Source organism: Grus americana, chromosome 1 (genome assembly GCF_028858705.1).
Source record: "Grus americana isolate bGruAme1 chromosome 1, bGruAme1.mat, whole genome shotgun sequence".
Lineage (NCBI taxonomy): Eukaryota > Metazoa > Chordata > Aves > Gruiformes > Gruidae > Grus > Grus americana.
Genome location: NC_072852.1, coordinates 93,758,297 through 93,786,295, shown reverse-complemented (window position 1 = coordinate 93,786,295; position 27,999 = coordinate 93,758,297). Strand labels below are relative to the sequence as shown.

The window sequence follows — 27,999 nt, the reverse complement described above, 5'->3', positions numbered from 1 at the left end:
AGCAATGCAAAACCTATTATTCTTTTATTGGGCAAGTGTAGTTTTAATGCTCACGCTTGAGGGTATGCTAGTAACTATGTTAAAAATGCTTGGGACATGGAAACTGGCTGGCTGACACCATTGTTTCCTTTGAAGCTTTACAAACTTAAATTGGTATGCGGGGTCATTATGGCCCTTGAGCCAGCACCACTGAAGCCACTGCTAAGTTTACCATTGACTTCATCAGCTAAGAAACTGAGCCCTAAATTCTGGTTGGTTCAAGAGCAAAAATCCTACCTCAGATCTTCCTGGAAGCGATGACTAGTCTTTCTTGCTGGACTACAGCTGCACAAGTGCTGTGCAGTCTTGAAACATGGTCAGCTTATCCTTAACAGCGAATGAGATCTGGAAGTTGGAGGAACTGAGGTTACCTAAGTCATTAGCTTTATTTGTCTATTCTAAGCCAACAACATATTAATTACCAAGGGCAGATGGATGTTGTACAGGCACCCATGGTGGAAACCCAGTCTACCTGGAAAGTAGACTCCTGACAAGTGTACTTATTTATGAGAATGTGAGTGTCCTGATCTGCTCCTGGGTTTGCCCAGAGTAGAGCTCCTGGCTAGTTATGTCATTAGAGACAATATAAAAGAGACTGTCGGTAAAGCTGGGTTAGGCTTCTGATTTTATTGATGAATCTACTGTCATTTTAATCAGGTAGAGACGTCTTCCAGTGTTGTAAATACCTGGAATTCCCCTGTGCAGGCAGACCTTTCTAGCAATGGAGTTACGCTGAGGGCTGTAACAGGTAACACTGGATGCGGTACATCAGAGACCTCCTGATGCTGCTTTCAGCACATGTACAGCTACTAAATGCTGAGAAGCTGGTAGGGATCACTGGGTTGGTTCCAAGTACAAAGTAGAAGATGGGAAAGTCTAGTGGGTGTTGGAAAGCTTATAGTATGTTTCCACCTCATTCAGAGTGACCGTGCTGGGAAGCAATTTATACAAAGTTGCTATGTGAAAGTTGTATGTGTTCAGAATGGCTATATGTATATATAAAAAAAGGTAACTGTGCATATGCCATAGACTTGTGTATCATAAACTTGTATGTCATAAGCAATTTTAGTTGGGGGATACAACTGCCAGTGCAGCTTGAAGAAATCCTCCAAAATTGCGGCTGGAAATTTATTTGTTAGCTCCAGAGGGAAAGAATTATGTCTTCAGCAGATGGCTGATGAGTCTTGGTACTTTTTTGTGAGCCTAATTGCTTTTCTCCTGTAATCACTGACCCTTATCCCACCCTATCCATCCCCAAGCTTTCCAAGTGGGGTACACTCAATCTTTTTAAACATTTTGAAATGGGCAGTCATACTCTGTCATCCTGCAGACAATGAATTTCCATTGACGATCCCTGCATGAAAGGGAGACAAGAGAGAGATATTAGTGAGCCAGCACCAAAGAGGATAAGACTATACAAGTAAGGATATTTTTACACCAGGTATTGTGGCAACAACAACATCTTTCTGCAGGCTGGAAGGAGATTAAATATCTCTCATAGTAATAACTCCTTCACACTCCCTTACAAGGTAAGAAAATTAGCTCTCTGAATAATTAGGTCTCTTAGTATCCTTTAGAAGACAATGACTCTTGATGGTGATCAGTCCTAAATTGACTTTAAAGCATTGGCCAAGAGGAAAAGGATGGTTCTGTCAAAAGTTATTGTCTTGTGATATATTGCTCAGGAATGTGTACAGAGTAAAATACATGGGTGATTTTCATGCTATTTCTAAGTGGGGAGTTATCCACGCAGCAAAATGCACTCTTTTTTTTTTTCTTTCCACTACTAGTGTCCTTTATTAAAGATGTGAAGGAATCAATAGTGAGAGAAATTAAATTCACTTTTCATCCCTGATCTCCATAAGTCACATGTGAGGCAAAGTAATGTTTATGAGTGCAAGGAGAACTTATGCTCTTCCTGGTTTGTGAGTAGTTGGATGTCTGTATTCTGTCTCAGGAGAGTGATACCATACCTACTAACAGTTGTTAGTAGGAAGCATGGCTGGAGCAGCAGGATTCGACTGTGGAGGCCAGTGATTTATTGTCAAGTAGCTGCAACAGTCTGCAAATTTTCACCTTAGCTTATTGTGTGTTAAATTTTGCCTTGACAAAAAGCCCTGAGTTCAGAGGATCAAATACTGTCCTGCTATGGAGCAAATGTTCAATTTGGGCTGCTTGGTACTGGCTAACAGGAGTTTAGATCTAAAGTACAGTCCTTGCAGATGGCAGCCGTCATTTAAATTAGTAAGGGGTACTACTTGGAGAGGTTTCTGAAAGTTTGGATTCTCCTAATAGTGATCTCCTAAACCTGAGGCACGGGACAGTTAACGCTGCTGGAGTGGTTCAATATGAGCTTGCTTTACAAGACCCCTGCACAGTTGTGGTTTTCTGGTGGCCAGCTCCAGTGAGGAAACTAGTGTAGAACCTGCTGCCACTCAGGGATGTACTGAGACACCTGAGCCCAGATTTTGGTATTGACTGCTCTTATACGGTTTCATTGACTGGGGTACTGTATCCTGGAATAAGATTAATTTCACTCTTAAGCTCTGTGTAGTTATAAAGCATCTAATCTCAGCTTTCATTAACTGAGGGTTTTTAATTGGAAATTTACTATGCTAACACCAGTTTATGCTGAGTGTCATTTGGAAATGGGTCTGTCTCATACTCATCAGCATGTCTGTGTTTAGTTATATAGTCATTTTTTTTTGGTTTTCTTTAGGCCTTTCGTAGGTGGTTTTTAATTATAATTGCCTCATAAAACTGTTACCAAAGGTTAATGAAATGCAAGATTCATTTTTATTTTAGGAAGTCCCCATTTGGACTATGTGCGTGCTCTTCAAAGACAGCTATTACTCTTTTGGTCACTGAGCTACCCAGAGAGACCCAAAAAAAAAGATGACTCGTGGATTAACAGGATTATATGGGTCAAAATTAAAGTCTGTTAAACTAGCACCCAATGTCAGAGAGACTTTTAGCTCAAAAGCCGAGGTCAAGTCATTTTTCTAAAAAGGATATTGTAAAGTTAAAAGTCAAGTTCTTTAAAATAAATGTATTTTAGTTACCTGAATTAATAACATTCTTTAAAATACAAGAACACAATTATTTCTGATACTGTAATTTAAGCTTGAACTTGCAGACACTTTAGCATTTATGCACATGGTTGATGGCCAATAGGTTTATGCATTTAATGTCTTAATTTGTCTTTTTTTGCATTACTTGTATTTGAAGTTAAGCATATATGTCTAACTTTTCAGGATGCAGGCAATTACTTTGTGTCATTGGTGCTGTGTGTTTAATTCAACAGTTATCAGCCTGTTTCAATTTGTATATCCCTTATAAGTTTTCCAGTGGGAGTGCAGATCTTGTCAGGAATTGCCCTATGTGACATACTCTAGAATATATATATGAACTTGCCTTTGCAGATCCTTAATACCAGTTTATAGGTGTGTCCCCCCAAATTGCTAATTTCATGCATTTTCCTTGGCTTGGGGAGTCAATATTGCATTGTCACTTTTACTCTCCAGCTGTTTTGTGCTGTCAGATTTGAATTTTTGATGCTATAGGGAAAATATCTTTTATTTCCAAATATTGCTGAATAATCTGTTTCTAATTCAGTTAAAAAATTGTATGAATTCCTATTCATATTGAGTTTGACAAAATCCTCTTTCTTTGATCATATGAAACTTATTAGGGACCTAAAATACCCTATAATTTAGCTCAGCTGAGCTCAGTAGATATCCAGCTTGTCCAGGCATTTTAAATGTACTTACTGCTGGGGCATCTGGGGTTTGATCTATCTTTCAGTGATGATGTCTAAGCAGTTAAGAAATTACTGGCTATTCAGATGACCCAAATAAATGGAGCAGAGAACAGTTTTGTAAAAGAAAGGATCTTATGACAACCTGCATGTGCTATTTTTATATTATGCAGCGAAGGACAAGGTGTGGCACCTACCAAGCAGTAGGTAATCCCCGCCTCCCTGTCCAAGCTCCTCACTGCAGGTTGGGCTGTGAGTGCTCCAGTGGTGCTCTCTGGACTTGAGAGACTGATCCCGCCAGACCACAGCCCCGGAACAAGGTTCCATGAGGGACCCATGCCATCATCACTTAGCATGTTTCAGAGCTCAGGCTAAAACTATTTTGAAGCTTGCTTTTTTTAAAATTTTATTTTAAATTTTGGAAGCTATTTTCCCCAAGGGTTTACAATGTGCATGTCTATGTGGGCAGTTTCAGTTGTTCAGTGTCCACCTCTGAGACTTGACTGTATTAGTCTGTCTAACAAAAGATAGTGCCTTTCCTTGCAAAAGTTCCCTTTCTTATGTCCATAGGTCATCCTGTCTGTATCAGCATTACCATGACGCTCCCAAATGTGCTCCCAGAGATACTTCAGGCCTCTGCTAATTCTTCCCAGCTGCTTTTGTCTTGCTTTACAGACAATTGTTTTCTCCTTTTGACTGATTTAAAATGGGACAGAAAAATGTAAATATTAACCACTTCTAAAGTCTGTTCTCCACAGATGAGCACTTAAACCCTCTGATGAACAGCAACTCCTTCATTCATTCCTGATACTTGGGCGTGGAAACTCACAGAGGGTGATTGCAGAAAAGGAGATGGGTATACCACCTTTCTAAACTTTCTACAGCTTTTGCCAGAGGCATCATGTGCTCTCTCTCAAATCCCTGTGCATCAGCAGTGACCGCAGTGATGCAATGCCTTAGGGACTGGGAAGGGAGGATATGATTTCTGCAAGTTTATTCAAAAAGTCTAAAAATACCTAACTGTTTGAAGTGATTAGCAAAGCTTAAACTAATATATCTTTAAAGGCTTTTTTTGTGCCTCTTGTTAACTCGAGAGCATTGCCCATTGTGGGCTAAATAGTATGGGCACAAGTTTAATGTGCTTGAAAATGAAAAGCAGTCTCAAAATCTACAGCATGTTTGCACAGACAAGCTACATGTGTGCATGCTGCTGGCAGGCTGGGACTGGGAATAGCTTCTTTTGCTCCTATTCTGCCTCAACCAGCTGCAAAGACAAACTTTGCTGACTTTTGTGAGTATACCGCTCAGGAGAGTTACTGCGTGAATCTGAATTATGGACTGGCATAGCAGGAATTTTTTTTTTGCTTCGTACACTAAGCAACACAAGTTGGGTTTAGTCATTCTGGAAACTGGAGCCCAGAAAGTTCATTGGCACAGAAAAATTTCCTAGATTGCAGTTCATAAAATGTTTTCTCTATAATTTTCACCTGCTACTATTGCAGGTTCATCTGTGCTAACACAGCAGTAGTAGGACAAAGGTGTTGGTGGCTTCTTCCCTGTGCAGATACTGTGATTCCATAACCTGTGCGGACCTGTACTCCTGATGCACATCACTGTGATGCTGCCTCCGCTCTTGGCCAGTCCCCCACTGCCACCCCATTCTGAAGGCTAAGTTAAGCCTTCAGCAGTCACAGACAGAAATCTGCTCAGAGGCATCGGTTACCTCAACTGCTCTGTTTTCCAGGCTTGTCCTTGTGATTCCTGACTTTAGCCTGGTCCACATCCGACAGAGGCTGGAATCCAGCTGCAGGGGAGTGCACTGTCTGCATTATCTCCTTTACTCTCTGCCATGGCCATGAGGAACAAGGATTAAGAATAGCACTGGGGAATATTTAACAGAAAAAACCCAGAACAGAGATGTCCCTTGCAACCTTGTAAATTCTTTATCCAAAGGGTTAAATAGATACCATGGAGTCAATTCACTGTGAAAGTTACTCTTCCACTTGTAGGGATAATTTCCAGACATGGCTTCCATTTATTAACAAATGAATTTGGCTAATGAATTTTAGCCAGAAAATTACAGTTATGGACCTGCAGCAGTCTGACAGTGTGTTATCAATTCTGGAAAGGTCTTCTTATTTTAGGTAATCTTTTGGCTAAGGGAATCCCTAGTGAACTCTGGGAAGCTGAGAGCATCATGGTGACAAAAACACCTCGGCTCCTTTGAGTGAGAAACAATACTGAAGATCTGTTACACTTTACAGAGCTCAGATTTAGCCAAGCCTACCATTGTTATATTTTTTACTACTCAGATGGACATGGCCAATGATCCCCTTGTGAGTGAAGATGCCCTATTCCTGATACACCACCCTGGACAATTAGCCACATGCACTGTGAACCTTGGTCCTCAGAAGCACTAGCCTGATGCTGAGTGCCACAGCAGCTGATGTGTAGCCATGCACTGTTTGGGGAAAATAGAAAAGGAAGACCTTTTTTTTAAAAAAAAAAAATTTCTAATGAAACAGATGAAAAGCAAACCTGTCCACAGCAGAGAAGGTTGTGGTTGCCCCACGGATGTAATGGTCATAAGTGTACATCATCATGTCCATATCTTCTCCATAGTGTCCTGGATATTCTGTTGTTAACCTTTACGTTAAGGAAAAAGAAGATAACATAATTTACCATCTTACAGAAAAATCCAGTTTATTGAATGCAACTCAAATAGTAGATTTTTCCTGCTTCTTTGAAAGCTCTTGTTTCTTAAGAGCACCAGATGCAGTCTCACCTATGAGACTTCCTTTCTCTTCTACACAACTGATTTGTGTAGCTATGTGAATAAATTTCAGTAAGTTTAGAACTGTTAAGAGCAAGTTGGAGTATTATATGTATATACACCTGCAGCTCTGGAATAAAAGCAGCCTGAACAAGAATGTAAAGCTTGTCTACTACTTATGTCTTTATTGCAGGGATTTGCTCCGGCCTCTTGTGAGTCTGTTTGGTTTGCTGCTGTAGAGTGCTGTAAATGTTGCCAAGTCAAATAACTACAAGCATTTATCCATTTATGAATTATATTAAATGAATGTAGCAATTAATCCATTCCTCTTTGTTGTTTCCACTTTCCGCCTAGTTTATAATGTTAAAATATGGGCCTGGACAATATTTATGCAGTGTATTTTATCTAAGAAGCTCAAAGTGCTTCTGCACTTATTAATCAAATTATGGTTACTGCTTCCCTGGGAAATAGGCAAGTAATACTGTACTTGGTTTTACAGATAATGAACAGATGCAGGAAGGGGCTGGGACCTTGACCATGACTTTATGTCAACATTATGTTAGAGGTCAGGAATGGAAACCTGGCACTCAGTCTTTCCCTGTATTACACCATTTTACATGGGAGTTGCTAGTGGACTTGAGTCAGCTTCACTCTGAAACAGCACAGGGAAGAATCAGGTTCTCTCTAAGGCAGATGCTGTCCCCGGGAAAATGAACGACTCAACTCCTATTGAGACTAACAGGATTAAGATGCCTTTACAGAAATCCTGGCAACCGTTTTTCTGACTTAATTCAGCCCAGCAGCAGTACTTGAATGATGCTTGAAGGTGGTCCTAGCACATCCCAGCCAAGTGCTCATGTGCATGTTTACATTTTGTTAGGTCGGTGGGGTCTGAGCACAAGCTTAAATATTTTACTCACTGGGAATATAATTGTTGAGATGGTTTTAAGTTTTTAAAATTAAGTGCTCTGTGAGTATTTGGAGTCCAAACCAGTAACTGTTGGAGTACTCAGAAACTGAAAGTTTACCTGAAAACTGATGGACTCTGGAATATTAGGCTGCTTTCTCCTAGAACAACTTGCTGTAACAAAAAAATCCCCTGAAATTGCCACCATTCTCTGTATATTTTAAATGTGGTTTTGATCACTTTATTTACCCTACTGTTATGCTCTTTACATCTTCTTTGTAAAGCAGATGTAACTTAATTTCAGGTAATTGTCAGCTTTTGAAAATGAAAGAAAAACATAATTCAGTTGGAACATCATTCCTAACAAACATTTTTCCTTGACAAATGAAAAACGAGACTGAGTGTGAAACTCAGGCATGGCCTTATAAGATTCTTACATCTCAACAGTAAACTTCTTTGAACATACCTCATTCTCTTGCCTCCTGTCCTTTGGCTATGGCAATCATCAAACAGATTACCAGTTGTAGTCCAAGAACACCTGTCTCCAGGTGTGTTTGGGAAGCAGAAGATCAGGCCTGGTCACAGCGTCTGTTGTCAGAGCTCTGACCAAGGGCCCATGGATTTCCAGAGCCCTCGCAGTGCTGTGCCCTTGTTAAGAAATGAACAGCAGTATTTCACAAGTCATGCAGACAGCTGCTGCAGACCAGGAGAAATAGGAGAAATCACATACACCGACAATTGTTAGGATGGATAAATAGACTCATCAGTATGCTCTGCAAGCGGGAATATTAGAGCCACAGTTTTTCAGTCCAGCTTCCATGAAAAGTCCAAAATGAGACCACTATGGATTTTAAGGGAACTGGCTCTGACCCAGACAAAGAAAATAAATACAAATATTACAAAAGGCTGTTTCTCATGGCTTACCAGTTAGCTAGTGGTTTTTCCTAGACTAAAGATCATCACCTGCATGTGTTTCTGTCAAGCGATGGCAAACCTAATCTATTTGTTATTTTGACTGAAGGCTGACGTTATCATTTTTGCTTTCAGGACATCTCCCCTTGTCCTCCCAAATATATATTTGTTTGTCAGTGTCGGTTTACAGCTCAGAATTGAATACTTTTTTTCCTAGACAATCTATGACTTGAATCTCTAATACACCTTTATGGCCCCATCAAAGAACCTTAACCTGAGCTGGTCCCTCAGTATAGCCAACTTGCTGAAAGCCTTCCAGTTTGCAAAGAGATGCTTTTGTGGCCCTGCACTCCATGCCCAGAGCTGTAATGAGAGCTAGAGCGTACTTCACAAAGCCTAACCTCTGCTACCTGGTCTATATTTTATCCATTTTCTTTACACAAAAATCAAAGCCTTGAGGAGGACTTTTTTGCATGCATGAGTCTCCCATCAGTGAAACCATGGATCTGAATCTGAGAACTTGAGACTATTTCTGGATCCATAGCCAGAGGCCAAGAGAAACTGGGGCTACAGCTATGCCAGTGAATTAAACAACACCAGAGAATGTTTCTGGGCGCTATAACTCAATTGCTTAGACACGTAAATTATTAGAACAATCCCTGGGACAGTTTTAGACCAGACCGACTAGCACAGTCTCAGCAGATGATACCATTTGTGAGATAGCACATGGTAGGTACCACTCCCAATGTGGACAGAATGTGGACAGAAAATGTCCACAGAATGTGGACACCTGGATTTGGAGGGTAAGAAAATTTAATGGTATGGCTGCTCCCTCTGCCAGAGGAGAATCCCCATATTTAATTTACTAATTTGGAGCCCAAGTGTCTGATAGCGCATCTTCAAAGATTGCTGGGTCATAGCAGGTTTTTAAAATGTGGCATGGAGACCAGCTATGGACCAGGATTTCATTTTGCATTCCTCCATCAACTCCAGGTTTTGGGGCTTTTTCGGGCTATTATTATGAGAAAACACTAAAGCATGTGTTTATATATGTTCCATCAACTGTGCTACATAACATCTGTTTGGCATTCAGCGAGGAAAATGTTCTGTAATCTTGACCAGCACTGTGTGCTGGGCAGAGGAGACTGCGCAAAAGACAAGGTTAAAAAGCTGCTTTCAGCTCTAGTCAGAGTCAGAACTAAGAGTCAGTTCTTTGAACTTGTTTCATGAGTGTTTCAGTCGAAAAGTAAATCTGACAACAAGCTCCTGAATTACTGTGAAGGGTCTCACAGACCTTTTGCAGAAGCAGGCAGTGTTATTCTGAAGTGAATGGATGCAGTAGGCAGCCTTCATTTAACTTCCCTCTCTTTTCTTTCTGCCAGCTGTCATCTCCCCCTCCCTCTCTACTAACTTCTCCACATTACCATTCAGCCTCTTAAGGCTCCTCTGCTAAGATATGCTCAAAAAGCAAATATATGCAATTGCTGAAAGTAAATGAAATGGGAACTTGAGCCACTCTGAAGTTTGCCTTGTTACATAGACAGATGCCTACTGACTCCTTTTGTTCTGGAGAGAAAAATTATAAATAGTGTTATGACAGCAATGTTCAAGTTCACTTCAGTCTGTGTGGTCTGTCTAATTCAGTTCTCTTTGATGTTTGCTGTATTAATTTATGAAACTGTTCCCTTAAGCCCATGCATCTCAAGGTCATCTGGATTGCGCCGCATCCTTTAGAAGGAAATGCAATTTGTTGTCCATATAGCAGGGCTCTGTGGTGCGACCCAGCCCTTCTCTATTATCCCCATTTTTGGAATCCTGGGGGTAAGTCCCACAAAGTGTATCTGCACTGAGAGATGCTCTAGTGTTTAATGCAGAGAATCATAGAATCATGGAATGGTTTGGATTGGAAGGGACCTCAAAGATCACCTAGTTCCAACCCCCCTGTCATGGGCAGGGACACCCTCCACTAGACCACGTTGCCCAAAGCCCCATCCAACCTGGTCTTAAACACTTCCAGGGATGGGGCCTCCACAGCCTCTCTGGGCAACCTGTTCCAGTGCCTCACCACCCTCACAGTAAAGAATTTCTTTCTAACATCTAATCTAAATCAACCCTCCTTCAGCTTAAACCCATTACCCCTTGTCCTGTCACTACACTCCCTCATAAACAGTCCCTCTCCATCTTTCCTGTAGGCCTCTTCAGGTACTGGAAGGCTGCAATTAGATCTCCCCGGAGCCTTCTTTTCTCCAGGCTGAACAACCCCAACTGTCTCAGCCTGTCCTCATAGGAGAGGTGCTCCAGCCCTCTGATCATCTTTGTGGCCCTCCTCTGGACACACTCCAAAAGCTCATTGTCCTCCAAAAGAGGAGGCGTGAAACAAGTGAGAGACACTTCTTGCCCTAGTTGCTGAGGGTTTGCCTGCCCATGGGAGTCTGGACTCCCAAGAAATCCAAGCCCAAGGGCAAAACCCATTTGGGAAGAGCCATCCACAGTAACCTGCATGAGGGCCCTGTAAGCACTTCTGGCATTGACCTCTGGGTGAGGGGAGCAGTGAGAAGCTTGGGAATTACCAAGTATGGAGACAAAGTTGCTGCTGCCATTTGGGGCAATCTAAGGCTCTAGAACCATGCTGTGGTGCTTGTGGTGCCTGAGAGAGTACATGAGGGAAAGCCCTAAAAGAGAGGCTTGCAAAGCAGCTGTGAGAAGACCTGTGTTATACTGATTGTGGGACCTAGGCACCAAGTAATTTGGTGCCAAATGAACCCCGATGAGGCAGAGGATCTCTGTAGGGGCTAGCGGGATGCATTCAGTGGGATTGTTTACTAAACCCAAATATGCACGTAGGTGTTAAGTTTGGGAAAGGACTCGTAGGGGGGAAAATAGTAATATGAGACCTTTAGCAAGTGCTAGTCTTCTCAATCCGTAGGATCTATTTGCAGAAAACAGAGGAACTCTGCTTTGGCTTTGCAAATCCACTTCAGGTTAGTATCAGGTGTATGATGTTTGGACACAAGAGACTTGGAGCACTAGTGGCATTGTTGAGAGAGGAGAAAGCAGATAATTCTATGGTAAAGACTGGGAAAGAAAAGCTTGTGAGAAGGGATGTAAGTGGTTTGACGTGTGTGGGAGAGCAGGAAAACCTGATAGAAAAAGGTGTTTTCATAATGGGGTTTTTAGCTGGTATAGAGTTGATGTGGGATGGTTTATCTTCTGACTGGTTTGCATCACCCCACCCATCCCCACATTTTTCTAATGTACTTTACTATAATCCTATAAATCCTGCTCAGGGCAAGAAACATATTGAAAGAAAGGCATTAAATCTTTAACAGGATTACTGTTGTTATTATTTTTGTCTGAAAGCAGTAATGTTGTTTATTTTCCATGGTGAAGAATAACTATGTTAAAGATTAATAGAATACACAGTTACTCGTTTAGGACCGAGAAGAATGTTTTGTACTAATCTACAGTGATCTCTAGCACTCTTTTAACGATTGACTTCAGAAATAGTTATCATGGGTCTACTTCTTACTGATAAGAAGATCGAGTCACACCAGTGGCCTTATTAGTATTGTACAGCCTGCCCCTTAAAGAAGTAATTGGGAACTGTGGATATGCCTTGGCTTCAGATACCAAGCAGATAAAAGAAATGAGTCTTTTAAAATATTAAAGTCAGTGGTACAGCCCATGGTTTCCTGCTCCAACTGTTGAATATACTTATTCCCTGCTAGTAAGTACGTTGTTTTGGAGTGCCTTATACTTTTCTCTTCTTGTGCAACTACGGTACCAACAAGATGAGTGGCTCCTCTTTAACCTTCATTTTCCTCTTCACTGCTGAACTCTTCCTCTAACAATGCCACAGCTAAAAGAAGGAGCTGTTCCATTTCAAAAGGGAAACAAAAGCTTTGACATTAACTTTCTGACCTTTGAGGACAAGGAGTATCCTGAATGGCCTTACTGTTTCAGATATTATTTACAAGTGCTTCAAGAATATGGCTCTCCTAAAGGAGATTTTTGTTTCAAGAGTCATGAGCCTGCATGTTACATTCAGTGAACATGGGAGTTACGTGCCTCTTTAATCAATTTCAATTCTTCCTCCAGCTGGAAGACAGCGGGCATCACCTTTTAAAAAGCATACTGTGGTGAAAAGCCAAAGAAGGTTTAGTAAACTGTCTACAAAAATTCCTCCCAATGCTTCCGGTATAGGTCCCAGATTGCTGGGCTGCCAGGGAACTAGAGATGTCCTGGAGCTGCTCTAGAGATGAGCAGTTTTCTTATGTGGCCATGTCATGTGCATTTCTGGATTGTGTTCAGGCTCCAGGCTCTGAGATCACAGATTCACCTAGACACATCGCTGCCCTTCTGTTTCGACTCTGCTGCAGTGAAAACCACAAACTCTTACGGTGCTGAGGAGCCACGAGGCCAACACAATGGGACCACAGTTCTTCTTGGAGGCCTACACAGGCTAGTGCAATACAGATACAAGCAGGTACAGAGAGCTCAGGGCACTTTATGCCTGTTCTTCAAGAAAGACATGTCTGAAATAACATTAGCCAGCTTTCCAGTGTTAAGCAAATGTGTTTCTTCTAAGACATCTCTGGAAGATGGTCCTGGATATTGAACTGTAAGGTTGTATTTGCTTGGATATAAAAATAATCAGTTAAATACCTTTTTTTTTTTTTAAAGAAAAAAAGGCAAAAAGGGGAGGGGAATTGGGTTGCCCAGAAGTGCATGTTTCCACCACATCTATTCCGAGTTCACCTCTTGGATTTGTATCTCTGCTGTTGGTAATCTCTGAGAAACCTGGGTAGGATCTCATCAGTTTCAGTATGGCTTTGGTGGCAGGTTGAGTCAAGAAAACAAATAAGTTCTTTAAGCCCCATATCTTGGAAAATGTAATTGTTGCCTGGACAATGTCTCTGTGACAGAGAGCAGCCACAGCTCCAGACAGAACTTCTGGCACTTGCACTGCGGGTTGTTTGGAGAGGGGAAACAGTCATAAACAGTCTGTGCAGACTTGGGGCTGCTCTGTGACATGTGTTTGCTTTTGAGAGTATGGAGTCAAGCTTTCAATTTCCTGGCAAAGAGAAAAATCTGAGCTCTAATGGGACCACTTAATAACACTGTCTCTGCATCTGCGATGGATTTGCTTCCTTTATGGTTCAAATCAACACACAGTTGATTTTACTGTGGTAGCATTCCCTAGCCAGGTAAAATAATGGGAGGTTTTCTGCCTCCTGTGAGGAATGTTAATTATTTTCGGTATGGTAAAAATGTGCAGAAGCCATGACAAGACTTGGCATGGTGGGGAAGGAAACAAAGTACTTGTTAAAAAAAAATTAAAAATAGCAAGTGCAAAACTATGAGACTAGAAAAGATTAGTACATTTATTTGCAGTATGGGCTTACTGTACAGGTAAACTGGGAATTAATGGTGAGAAGATGAGCTGTGAAACAGAGCTGCTGCGCTCTAAGAGTATGGATATAGATGCTACCAAGCAAAGTCCTTAAGTATGCATTTAGCTTTAACCATGTTCTTAAGCAAAGTGTTTAAGTGTTGGTTTCAGTCAGCATGATGGTGTCATAAATTAGTATTCCAATAAGTATTAGCAGGACTCAAAAAACATAGGAATGTTCCAGCTGTAAAAAGCGGGTCAAATTCTAACAAACCATTTGCATGGCTCAAATACATGGGGAAAACCTGTCTTTATTTGTTGTAGGGCAGACCACCTCACTTCAGGAGGAATGTAGTCCTGAAGAAGAAGAGCCAAGAGAAACTATGCATCAGGATCAACTGTCTTACTGCTTTTATATTTGCCAGAGAGCCCTGTACGGAGACAACTGGAAGAGGAAGGGTTCAAATACCCAAGGTGAGAGCTAATTTAAAGAGTTTTATTACACCTCAGTATTGTCAGGTTTCTGCTCGTATTTGGTTTCATAATGAAGGATTTATTGCGCATTAAAATTCAAGGCTGCTGAGAAATTCCGCAATGTGGTTTATCTTTGAATATGGATTTTCCTATGTGTCACACATGATCCATGAGGCATCACAGTCATTTAATATTTTCCTGATATTACTTTTCCACATAGTCATATACTAATAGATGCCTTTGCATGAAATTAAGCTGCTTCAACCAAGAAAGAGGAGTCAGCAGCATGTTAATAGCCATTTCTCCACAGATAGTTTATTGGCAACTAGTTTCTGGAACAGAATAAATACCATTATAGGTTGGGGCAGAAACTGTCATAAATGATGCTGTATACGCACACACATTTTTATTGTGTCTTATATGCATATACATTTTGAGGTCCCACCCATGGTAGCCCAGAAACTGCTTTGCAGACTGTTTGGAAAGCACATTCTCTCTGTCAAATGCATCTTAAACAGAGTGGAAGATATAGACCAGAAGTGTGATGTGTGAAAAAGTTTTTGTGACTATAACTTGGAAATGCCGATGGAAGTAAAGTTGTGAGTGAGATCTCCTGGGCTTAGGGGAGTTTAGTAGCTGTACACTGAAGTTTAACAATTCAGACAAGTCACATCTGTAGTAGTAAAAGTGGATCCAAGGCATGGGGTTTTGCGCTACCACATTGCAGTTCATGTTGTTTATATCTTAGCATAACAACTAGCACTCTCCCAGACGCTGTCTAGGCAGGGTAAAGGGAATAAATCAGAAAAGAAACTGTTCCCAGTAGACAATAGGCAGGAGACCACTGTTGTGGAGAGGAGAGAGAGTTTATCTGCATTGTGTGGGGCCAGCAGCAGAGAAGTCCTCCTATTTGGGATCACAGGATAACTCTGGTGGAAAGGGACCTCAGGAGGTCTCTGGTACAGCCCCCTGCTCAAAGCAGGGTCATCCTGAGGTCAGACCAGGCTGCTCAGGGCTTTATTCAGTCGAGCTTGAAAACCTCCAAGGATGGAGCCTGCACAGCCTCATTTGCTCTGCTGCCCCACTGTCCTCATAGTGGAAAAGGTTTTCTTTATAACCCTCTGAACAGCAGTCCTGCCTGCAAGCATTCAGGACTGCTGTTCAGAAGGTTATAAAGCAAACCTTCCCCCAGTTTGGTGTCATATGTGAACTTGGTGAGAGTGTGCTCTGTTGCCCCCTCATTGATAAAGGTGTTAAGCAGGACAGATCCCAGGGTGGACTATTAGTTACAATGCTCTGCTCGTAATGGGCACCTGGCGAGAGTATTGCCCTTTAACCACTGTCCTCTGAGCCTGTTAAGCCACCAGTTTTTTACCCATCTAGTTGTCTGTCCATCCAGACCATAACATCCTACTTTGGATAACTGTTATGTCAAAAGAACTTGTATCTACCTTGCTAGCTCCAAAGGCAGAATAAGAGCTTGGAAGAAATTGGAAGAAATGTATTGTAAGGAGGCACTTCAAAGAGTAAGCTTAGTCAAGGCTCTCAAGTAGAAGAAACCGTGTGAGAGTGTCCAGGGTGAGAGTGGATATGGAAGTGTCAACATAGGCCAGTAGCTTGAACAAAACAAACTGGGCTCCAGATGGAGTGACTGAGCCTGGTAATACAGGGTACAAAACGGTTTTATAATGAATCCGTAATCACAAACTATGCACCAGAAGCTTTTCACAAGTCATATGACAGGTCTTCCCAGAGGTTTTACAGCTCTACCCTCCCAGAAGAATGTGAGTACATGGGATTCCTACCCTGCTTAGAAGGAGAAATGCTTCACCTGCCTTTGAAACGCTGCCTTTTCTGCATGGAAAGACAGTAGCAGCTGAACTGCTTAAGGCATTCTTTTCCAAGCATAAAAGATGGAGTGTTGTCACTGGTGAAAATAGAAGGGCAGTATAGGAGTCCATGTGCAGCTGGGATGGAAACGCAAGACATCAGTAACCCCAAACATTTACATTAGGATTTGCCTCTGAATGCCAATTTGCAAGGCAGAGACAAAGCTGTTCCCAGTTGTCAAGACAACGTCTGAGGGAAGCAGAACTGTCAACAACAAAAGAGGTCAGAGAAGATTTCTGTTGTCTCTCTGAAAATACATGCAATATTAGAAGAGTAAAAGAGATTGGAAGAACTGCTTAAAAGTTAGAGCAAGTTTCCCTCAGAGGGAAGAGCCTGGGCAGGTATGTAAATAAACCCCCAGGCAGAGAACATCCGTAGGCAATGTTCTCTCAAAGGCTGGAAAGGGGGCAGAAGAATGTTCAAAGACTTCACTACAGAGATCCAGACATTTAAAATATTTAAAGATAATAATAAAACCCAATTTCTTTTCCTTCTGTCTATAAGGAGACTTAAGGATGCAAAGGAAGGCACTGCTATTGTGTTTGGCCAGTAGCCAGCCAGCCAAGGAAGACTAAGGGGAATGTAAACAGTTTGTATGCATCTCAATGGGAAGTTTACTTCAAAGCTGAGTTCTGGAAACAAAGATTGAAGCACAAGATTTTTTTCCCCCTATTTTCTTCTTTTTTTTTTTTTTTAAGTGCAGGTGAGTTATTCTTTGTATCTGTGAGAATAGCTGGGTTAATAGCCCTGGAGTGTAAAAGCATGAGTTCTGTGATACCGAATGAACATGAGTGATATGAGCTTTCTCTACACAGTCTGCTACTGTGCTTCTGTCTCAATTTAGAGAAACACCTGGGGACACAGGGAAGCTTGAGATGTGTAGCTCATTTTTCCACAGCCTCTGTGAGGTTGCCTGCACCAGTTGTGATACTGTGTTGAGGTGAGGCCACCTTTTTTTAGGTTTGGACTATGATCAATAACTCATTTTGACTTTGGTCTTCAAAGAGCCTTGAGAAAGGGAGCAAGTTGTATGCACTACAAATACAAAAACCCCAAGTTGTCAGCTAGAGGATACTTTTTCTCAAGTAACTGGCAGTAAGTTCACTCCTTTAAGTCATTGTGGCACAACTGCGTAATGCAGAGATGCTCCTACTCCTGTAAATGTGTGGGATTTATAGCGGGAGCTATATCACCACCTTTGAAATGTCGTTCCACTTTGGAGACTTCTGTCATGGTTTCCAGCATAGCAAGGCTGCTGCTGCTACCCAGACCTATTCATTTAGGGCTACTGGGTTGCGCTGTGCAGTGTAACTGTGCCCTCACTCTCTTCCCTTAGCCGTGGATCCTCAAAAGTCCTGTTATCAGAGTGGAAATAACTTGCTTAGCCCCATAAAACACAGTTAACTTGTTCACAGACAAAGTGTTTGATGGGTGAAGTGGCCAAAGACATTTATAGAGACTGCTGGGGAAAAGAGGCTAACAGGTTTGGTTTCTGCTTGAACTCACCAGCATGAATACGGGCATCTCCGGCTATAGCGGCAGCAGTAAAATTGCCATTCCCGGTCAAGCACAGATGGAAAATACTGACTCTGGAAACCAGCCACCAGCCCATTGTTTGAGCAGGTTTGATACCTAACAAAGAGGAGAAAGGACACATAAGGAAAACATGATATTAGATTCCCTGATAGTTTAAAGCATTTCTGAAAACAGCATTAAAATTTTTGATTCAGAATGGTAGCAAGGGTTTGGCTTTGTATTGAGAAGCACTGCATGCACTTACTGTGTATTGAGTAACCATTTTGTATAAGAAAGCAGAGTAGTTAACTAATAATGTCTTAACATTTATGTTGCACTTAAAACTATTTAAACTGTTTTTTAAGTATTTAATCATTCCAGTATGCTAATCAGGCAAGAAGATTGTTCTGGCGTTGACATTTTCAGCTGTTTACAAATCATAGTCCATTAATACTTTTATCTTTGTCTGTTGGTTTTTGAGCATTTGGGGTTCACTGGAGTAATTTTTTTAACTGCTTCTCTACAAAAAAGAAGCCTTAGAAAATCTTTTACAAGACAAGTTCAGCAATTTATTTTATTTTATTTATTTCTCAGTTACCTGTCTCCAGGAGAAGGCGCACTTAATTCAAAGCGCTATAGGCTTCTGATGAAATCATGATTTGGTAACAATCGCATGAGGAAAACTGAGACTCAGATGTTACGAAATTGTAAGACTCACATAGATTTTATGATTGTATTTTCTAAAGAAAAATCTGCTGCTTCATGCTTTCTGTGGACTTGGGAATTCTGTCATACATGTAAATCACTACCTTCAAGTAGAATAGACATGGTCTCTAAGCACGCAGATATATGCTTCTTTTTCTGCACACCCTACGAGCATCTGGACACTGATACCCAAAGTAATTCAAGTGATAATCAGTGTGAATAGCTTGCTTCTTGGAGACTAAAGACAGAGAGAGCTTGAAAACAGACAGCCTATTAACTCAGCCGTTGAGGGCTCATTCTCTCAAGCACCCTCCTAGACTCATTGTTTCCCTATTGGAGAAAATTACAGGAATTCAGTTTCTTCCATTTCCCTTTCCTTCTTTTTCCTTCATCAAGGAAAACTGGCAGCCTAGAGCTGTGGCAAATCTTCCTTGCGATACCATGAAATCAAATACATTGATATTTCCAAAAGACACTTTCAGAAGTAACTTTAACAAATTATATTATATTAACAAATTATATTATATTAACAAATACCAAAAATTTTCTCTAGTTTCAATGACCTCCTAGTTTATTTTAGTCAGCCTAGAGTTCCTGGAAGGGAAAACACATTGTCTAGCAGAGTTTGGTGTTTGGAAAATCATTCACTTGTATGTACAGGTGTTAGTGCTCACAAAGCGTGAAGCTCAAGTGTTTGTACGCAAAAGCTGAAAAACTGATCAATTTTGACCAGTGCAGGGACAAATTCCCCTGCCTAACTTTCAGCTTCCTCCTTTGAAGCAGGGATCTCTTCCGTATGTCCCTTCCACCGTGTTCTGCTGTTCAGACAAGATTATTTACATTTGTTTGTATCCCCGCATCTCCCACGTTGCTGGGGCCATGCATACTTGCTGTGCTTTGTGAGACTCTTCCGAGGACCTTCTGAGTTAAGCAATGATGGGGACTCTGAGTTGCTATGGTATCACACCAAGTAAGGCAGTTTGGCTCACACTCAGAGGATTTCAGCAGGACTTTGATAGGAAGTTGCTCTGGTTTTTGGCATATAGGCCATGGGAACATATGGCTAAGACTCTGTGTAAACATATTGGATAGCTGCAGATGATTGGTGTCATCCTGGTGGGAGAAAGGTTGACACACAGAAATATAGGGAATGGTCGTACCTGTTGCAAGATGAGCACTTTTCTGCATTAATCTGTGTAAAGCAGAACCAAATCTTGTCTCTTCTTCTTCTTCTGCCTCTCCCCCTTCCCAGTTACATGCATTTCAACTACTCAGGTCCTTGTGCCCCTGGGAGATTTTCTAGCTCTTTTGCATAGGTGCACTAATGTGAGCATTTAGTTCCTCCTTTTCCTTTGCACTTCATCTCAGATGCTTAGAGTTTCCCTGCAATTTCCCATTCCCACCGATCAGCATCTGATACCCCTGCCCATACTTGTCTTTGGGGAGGTTCTTCCTTCTCCTTTTCTCTCCCCACCTGCTCACATTCAGTCTGGGAAGTCCTGCCCTCTTTCCCACTCTCATTGCCCTACAACAGTTTTTATTTTCTTGACACCTCTACTAATACACTCCAGTTTTGATGGAAAGATTCATCTTGAGAGAGGCGTCACTGATGGACCCCTCTGTCTATAGTGGATTGAAAAAAATCTAGCTAAAATAACACTCTCATGTTTACGTGCATACATATTTGGGCACCAGACTTTAGGAAGGTTTCATTATTTTTGATCCTGATTCTATCTTCTCATGGAAAGTTTGTTTTTAAAAAAAAATTTTGAATTGCCTTAAAAATTTCTTAGATGGAGAGTATAACTGGACATAAGTTATGTCTTATAATTAAATTGCTGTTTTATTTAAAAAACACTTAAAGTAAAATTTGAAATATACTTTTAAGCTCAATATTGGGTTCAGTGAAAGAAAGATAATAGTGATGTTGAAGTACTTCTCTTTAGCTTTGAGATAACACAAGATTTTTTTTCCTGATCTTTCTAATTTTCGAGTCAAATCCGGATATTCCTCCCAAAATGAAGAGATGCTGCTCTCAGAAATTGGAGGGCTTATTTGTGAGCTCATATAAAATCTTTTCTTCTCTTTTCTTTTCCCAGTTGCTCTCTTTCCTACAAGCAGAAAGTACTTCTTCAAGGGAGACAACCCATCCCCACACACCTTTTTAGTTAGATGCTTTGTGCACTAATCTGAAAACAGCACTTAATATGTGAGGATTTCTTCCTTCTCTGTTGAATTCACTACTCCTGTCACAGCAAATCCTGCAAACCAGTATGGTGAATATAAACTTTGATTTATGGCCAAGTAAAAAAAAATCCCTTTTTCACTAGACCCACTCTGTAGCACTTTTGTTATAGAGGATAATTCAGTATTCAGAATCAATGTCAGGGGTTCTCCTCACTCATGAAATCCTGACATTGCTAAGAAGAGAGGAAGATACCTCTTAGGTGAATGCAGAAGAGCATGAGAAGCCAGCTGGGACTGTGTAGGATTAAACTTGGCAATGGTCAGGTTGTTTTGTTTTTCTAGTTGGCTCAAGTTGCAATGCATGAAGAGTTAGTTGCCTTTTGGATCTGGTACTGGAAGAAGAGGAGTTGAGCTGGCTGGTAGATGGAGGAGTGGGAAGATGGTGGTGGTGAGGGTCAGGTGCTGTTGAATGGGAAGTTGCCCTTCCCTTCCCTCATTTACATGTGTTGGAAATGACTGCAGTGTTTCCTAGAAAGTAAGTAAACTATACGGCCTTGTTTTGGGTAGAGTTTTGTGTAGTGACACGGATATGCTAGCTGAGACTTTCCATGTCCTGCTGCATTGCTGTGGAAAGCTTCTCCTTTGCTGAACCTTCTTCTGATCTGGTTAATGAGTGTTGTACAGCTGAATTCTGTCATGGTGAGCAACCAAAGTGTGCATCTATATTATCTGTTTAGTTCAGGTCAGGACTGCTTTCCTTGTTCACCAATGAGCATTTATCTGTGAGACCAAACTAGAGCTGGTTTGAAACAAACCCACTCAAAATGCATGTGTGGATTCTGGGTCCGTGCACGAACTGTTTCACCCTACAGATTCACTTATATCGTGTACATTATTTGCAAACATTGATATAGCCTCATTGACTCAACAGTTGCCTGTCAGACTGAAGACATATATTGCTTGAAACAGTATAATTGTTTTGAGCAATGGCACCAATTTTGGTGACACTTCATAATTATGCCTGCGTCTTATTTTTGCTCTTTGCTAGACAAAGCCCCAGAGTGTTGTGCTGCTCTGATGCTGGTGCTGTGTTGTAAACCTGTCTCTGAGGCCCTCTGTCCCTCAGATACATGAGGAATTAGCCTGAGCAGTATGTTGTCCTGAGGATGACAACCCAGAGAGGAAGCCTGTTCATTACAAATCCACTCAGGGAAGCCCAAGTCAAGATGCAATAAGTGGTGCTGTTTGAGCCTGCGTTGACCCCCTGCCACGCTGACCAGGTGGCACCGCCTGATGCTCTCTGGAACCGTGCACAGTCTGACACACAGCTTGGTAGTCACTGGGTGATGCTGCATTAAGGGCGATTTGTTTCTTATAACAGGGTAACCTGAGAGTGCCATTCTATGTACTTCAAAAAAATACTACTGTTTTGCAGTAAAGCTGACGGCTCCTGTAAAACTTGCATCATTAATTACTTTAAAGCTATCTCTGTAGCGCTTGTCACAGCAGAATGGATCTATACATTATGGAGATATGTCAGACATGGGAAACTGACCCAGCAGAAATAACGCTGTGTGCAGATTGCTGCGTGCTTTCATCTGCAGTCGTCCCTGGAGTGCATACGGAGAGAGGTGGCCTAACATCGCGCAGCCAGCAAGACCATGGTTAGAGTGTGGGAGGCATTTTTTAATGAGACCTTAGATACGCTATTTTCCGGGAGTGTTGTTTCACCCAAACCTGTTACTTTCAACATCCTAAACTTAATTTCCTTTTTGTACAGCCGTGGAGGGCAGGCCCTGTCCTGCTCTCCTGAGTTATTTTTATGGAGTGTCATCCTCTGTGTAGTTTGCTTAGTCACATGATGAAAGCTAATTTAATGGTCAGTCTGTTACAGATGAGTGGGGAAAGGTAAGTGGCTGAGGGCAGGCTCAGGACACTTGAAACACTGGCACTCGGATGAAGGGAATGACTTTTCCGTGTTTGATTACGCTGTGCCAGTCTCCAGTGGCTAAGAGGAGCCTCCACTATCTGTTGTGGGGTGGTGAGACGTGTTGTCGTGACTTCCACATGCCAAAGGCAACCTCACTATCATCTTCAGCTATTTTTTTCTTTCATTTAGGGCTCAGTGATGACTTACTTTCTCCTCCCCGCCCAAAGGGAAGGCAAGTCTCTAATCACCCTGTTGAATTCCTCCTGACAGACGCCGATGAGGCGTCCCTATTAACAGAAACAGCCCTCTTCTCCTCAGATGCTCCCACTGGACTCAGTCCATTGCAGCTGTGGTAAGAGCTTGTAGCACTATCCCTTTAACATAAACGTAGGGCTTTGAAGAAAATTAACTTCTTTGCGTAGATAGCACAAATGGGAACATTTTGAAAGGGCAGCTTGATTATTGGGTTTGGGTAATACAGCCTCAGATTTGAGACTTGGGATTGGTCAGAGATTGAGAACAAAAACAGTTCCTTGCAGATGTACTGGGGTGTCCTGCCAGCGCCTGAACAGGAGGCTCCTGCAGACACTTCCTTTGCTCATGAGTCTGTCTTTGTGCCCGGTTTGTGGGAAACAGGGTTGTGTGCCTACTTGAAGGATCTGCATGTGTGTGTTTGTGCACTTAAAGAGAAGGCAAAGGAGAGTAAGAATGGGAGTGGGGAGGGAGAATCTAGATATCTGTTTTTCCCAAGTCCCATCCAAACACTTTCTCACAAATCTAAACAAGGAAGAGAGGCAATAAACATGCATTAAATACCACTTGGCTGGAAATGTTTCTGCTTTGTGCCTTATGGGTAACTGGGAATATATTGGGGATATGGCATGGTTCCATCTGTCTTATGAGGTGCAAAACAAACATTTTCTTTTGGAAGGAGGAGTTGCTTTTCTTTCAGTTGCAAGCTTTTGCTCGTTTGTTTGTTTGATCCCTGTCCTTTGATACTTTCAGGCAAGACAAATAGTTTTTCTTAAGCACCTTGTTCAAAGACTGGTCTGTAGAGACAATTCTGTAGTATTCAGCGAAGCAGTGAAGAACAGTGTCATCTGCAACCACTCAGACCTTACCTTTTCTTAGGTGGTGAAATATTTACCCAAGGTCAAACTTTCTCCAGTACAAATGGAGCTAAAACCATAAGCTTTATTCTGTCTGAAAAGACAGGATTCCTTGAGATGTCGCAGCATATAAATAATTAGAAGGAGAGTGTAGAATCAGGGGATGACCTGGAGACTTATCCCTGCTCCAGACATGAGTATTTCCAAATCATCCAGAAACAAATTCTGCTCCCAGTATTGAATAGCATCTTGGTTAGCAGATAGCCTTTGCAGAAGCAGTAGGGCCAGGAGTAGGTGTTGGGACAGATTCAACAAAGCCTTTGTACATGTGCGTAACTTTAAATTATATACACAGATTAATGAAGCTGAGAAGGCATCACTGATCACCTCATGCAATCTCTTGCCAAAATTTTCTCTATGAGTCTTATAACACATTTGCAGGTTTCTCCTGTCCATTCAGCAAAACATAAAAAAACATGCTCTCTTCAGAAGTGCGTGTACACATATGCTTAACTTCAGGGAAGGGTTTATTAAGTGAAGCACTTAGTTAGATGTATTCTGAAATGTGGGTAGGTAATTCTAGGCAACTGTCAGAGGTGATTGGTCTTCATGAGTCTGCTTCTGGAGAGAGATGGGGTGCCCCAGAGGGCAGTTTTTAGAGTACCCGTTTCTCTCCATTGACTCTGGAAGGGGGCAGAGGTCATAAATTAGGCATCATCATTAGATGCCTAATGTGGATCTGCATCATTGCCCTCTTTCTGTTGAATAATTTTTTCATATCTGTAAGATGGAAAGTCTTACGGATTTAATCCTGGAAGTCCATATAATACCTAGTGTTAGCATAGGAAGCAAACTTACCTAAACCAGCTCTGTCAGTGGTTCCCTGCTGCCCTCCAGTTCCCCAACTCTCCCATCCCTATGCTCCCCACGTCTGTTTCTGCCATTCCGCACCTCCAGTGCTAATGGCCAAAGAAAATGTGTTGGAGACTCTTTCTGCTTTATATTCTCACTTCATTTTCTCTCTAACGCTTTTCTTGGTTTGTTGTCTTTTCTAGAGAAACCTCTCTTGGGTTTATCTCTGTTGTGCAGCTGCACAACAGTCAGGAATGGTGATTTGTGAAACGCCATAGACATCATTTGTCAGAGGTCATTTTTTGGTGTTTCTGCCAGACTAGAGTTTCTGAGACATGGCTGGGAAACTGGAGGGAATTCAGAGGAGAGCTGTACTTATGTGTATGATCAGCGGTTGCTTAGGAGTGTTGGAATATAAAACTTCCAAAGGGGAAATAGAAGAACTGACACATGTTCAGCCTGAAAGCAAAAGCATGGGTGAAGGTGTGTGGGTGACAGAAAGGCATAGCTGCTACCTATTAACAGGTTAAAGAGATTTTACAAAGGATACAGGGTGCTTGTTCTCATTACTCAGTGAAGGTAGAGCAAGGAATGAAAAGCTTCAATTACAGCAGAGGAAATGTAGCTGAAATTTTAGAAAAAACGTGGCAGCTTTGTAGTTATTGGTGGTACAAACCATTGAATCTCCCTGGATGTGATGTGCAAGGTGAGACAGAATACCCTGTGAGGCAGAGCCGAGGAAGGAATATTACAGTCCATCCTACCAGGATGGGGAATGGACTAGTGAGTCCAGTGGAGTGCTGTGTCAGCTGACATGAGGATGAGGTTCATCAGGAGATCAGCGGTGAAACAGAGGTGGCCAAACAGGAACTAACGGTACAGATTGTGACTCCTAATTTGTGATCCCACTTGATTACTAAGTGAATCTCTTTAGAACTGGGGATGGCTCCAAATAGCACAGAGCTGGGCATGGAAGAGAGAGAGAAAAGAGGCAGCTATGAGAAGTAAGACTGCCAAGAAAGAAAGTGTGGGATTCTTAAAGGCCCCACAGGCTACATCTGTGCCATCACATTTATTTGAGGTTTGAGTTTGCACTCAGACACTCCAGGCTGTCTGCCTGCTGGCCCACACTTTCACTCCAGTCTGGGATGAGCCTGCTGTGTTCTTGGGCAGCAGTGTCTGGGCACAGTGAGCGACGTGCTGGCTTACAGCAAGCCTCTCTCCATGAAGCACTGTAGATGCAACCAGTTAAGCCTTGGTTGCAGAAAGCTGCAGAACACAACCAGGCACAGCTAGCTAAGATGTATGAAAATAGCCCAAGTTAAGTAGGAGCACAAGTTCACCTTTGCAAAGGGTATGTGTTCCCTAATCAGTTTGGTGTATTCTCCCCTCCCCCAAAAACAGATGGAAGGAAGGAAGGAAGGAAGGAAGGAAGGAAGGAAGGAAGGAAGGATCGATCTGTGCAGAGGAGACAGATAGATGTAAGGATGGTGGACCGGTAAGGTGAGCTAGGGAAGAAATATCTAAAATAACTCCAAAAGCTAGGAAAGAGTGAAACAGTTAAACACAGAGGGGTTGGAAAAGGAAAACTTTTGGAGAAAAGATAGGGTTGGCAATAGGGAAAAATGAAGCAAGAAAGAGGACAAAGTGGGAAGATTTTTTTAAGAGGTGAAGGAAATGAGAGTCAGTCACTGTGGATATAGTCATGCTAAGCGTACGGAGCATGATGATGAATGTGGCCCCACAGTTAGATAGCAGAACATTCTATATAGATTTATATAGTATCCTGTTTGTGAGAAATGAATTTGAGCAATTGCTGCCAAGGATTTTTAGAAAGCAATAGAAAGGTCTAATTCAAAATTACTATGCAATAAGTAAAAAATGCATCAGTTTATGAAAAATGAAGAAGTCATCCAGTATTATCACAGTGTCTTCTTTCTGCCTGTTTGCAGCCCTCCCCCTTTCTTTTCAGTTCTTAGTCCATAATTAAGTATATGGTCAATCTTTTTCTCCTTAGCAATTGCATCAGCCATAGGAATGTATCACGTGGTAAATGAAAGAGTATGAATAATTCAGAACAAAATTTTGAATCATTTAAAAAGCAGAAGCTTCACATGTCATTGTTAACCTGATCCCATATAACGTGAAATCTACAAAAATCACACTGCAATTTCTGGAGCAAAACTATTTCAAGTATTTGAAAATATTCTTGCATTCGTTTCATTCTATCCAAAGAATATTTCAAACTCAGAGTTTTCCAAAACTGTATTTCAAGTGTGATGAAGAAATCAGAAGATAATTAACTACTGGGTATGTGCTGTCTAAACATGAAACACCATACATATTTCCAGAAATTATTGCGGCCATAAAATGTGATCACCTTTGCCTCTAAGGTTGATGGAAAATGTAACAGTTAACCAATAACTGTATTAGGGAATTAACATGATCTTCTGCTATCATTATGGTGCATATATATGCCACCGCCATTGCTTGTTAGTGTGGATTTTTGGCTCCTATAATACCAGCATGACTAGAAAACAGCCTTTGACTGGGCCTGAGCCAAAAAGCTTAGCAACAAAAACACAAAGAGAAAAGCCAGTGCAATACAGATAATTTTTTTTGTAGTGATAAGAGCAGGAGGTCAGAGTGAGGAGTTTTACAATTTGTTCCCCAGTTTAGTCACTGATTCAGTGTGTGGCCTCTCTAGAGGGACTTTATCCTTTCCTCACTGAAGGTTTGTGCATCATTTTCCTCATCTGTGCCACAACAATAGCAAGTCTGAACCATTTTGCAGCTGAGGTTGTGAGAGACCAAATGACACAGCATTTCTAAAGCACACTGAGACCCTCCAGCGACAAATTGCTACAGAGAAGGCAAATGTGATGCTGATCACCTGACACACATGCATTGTGATTAATGAGTCTCAGGCAGTTGTTCAGGGCATTGAAGCTGCTGGTTATGATGACGTTAATACGCGTTTGCATTGCTCTGACCGCAATATTAGCACCCACATTCCACAGGGGGTATCAGGGCTGTGCCCTCTAGGGATGGTTGGGGTTATCCTACCATTCAGTTCCTGCCCTGTTGATCTCTTCCCACCAGCACTCTGTCGGCTCACCGAGGCTCTGGGCTGCCGGCATGCAGGCGTAGTTCCACAGTCTGTCGGAGCCTTCCTTCTTGCTGAAAACACTCCTGATGGCCACAATCACCTGCCCATGCGGGCACTGGAAGTTGAAACCCTGTCGGTACACGTTGGCCCATTCATCATTATCTCCGTAGTTATAAGGGCCATAGTAATAGTCACCGTACTGGCCCCACGCCACGGTCACCAGAGGCAGGAATACACAGAGAAGGACGAGGTCCATCCTGAGGATGTTCCTGGCTTAGAAATGCCCCAATGGTTTGTTGGGCTGGCCCTTTTATATCGCCTCTAACATTTGGCTTCCAGATGTTATGCTTCCAGATCCAAGTGCAATGTGTCATTGCTTAGCAAACCTTCTCAGAGTTACAGACACGTCCAATTACTTTTAAGGTGGAATTCTGCAAGTACAGTAAGT

General features: G+C 41.8%; 1 protein-coding gene and 1 long non-coding RNA gene across 3 annotated transcripts in view; one reads left to right on the top strand and one right to left on the bottom strand.

The window, feature by feature from the left end:
* The window catches only part of LOC129210543 (uncharacterized), a 159,724-nt gene that overhangs the window by 15,613 nt on the left and 116,112 nt on the right, over positions 1–27,999 (top strand). For both annotated transcript variants that reach the window (XR_008578574.1, XR_008578573.1), the window contains exon 2: positions 14,105–14,254. This is a non-coding gene — a long non-coding RNA (uncharacterized LOC129210543). The remainder of the gene's footprint in view (positions 1–14,104; positions 14,255–27,999) is intronic.
* DPT (dermatopontin) lies at positions 6–27,838 on the bottom strand. The gene is made up of 4 exons (XM_054836302.1): positions 27,509–27,838; positions 17,651–17,776; positions 6,335–6,442; positions 6–1,393 (listed from the first exon to the last, which is right to left on the bottom strand). The coding sequence occupies exons 1-4, from the start codon at positions 27,805–27,807 to the stop codon at positions 1,327–1,329; spliced, it is 600 nt and encodes a 199-aa protein (XP_054692277.1). The 5' UTR covers positions 27,808–27,838; the 3' UTR covers positions 6–1,326.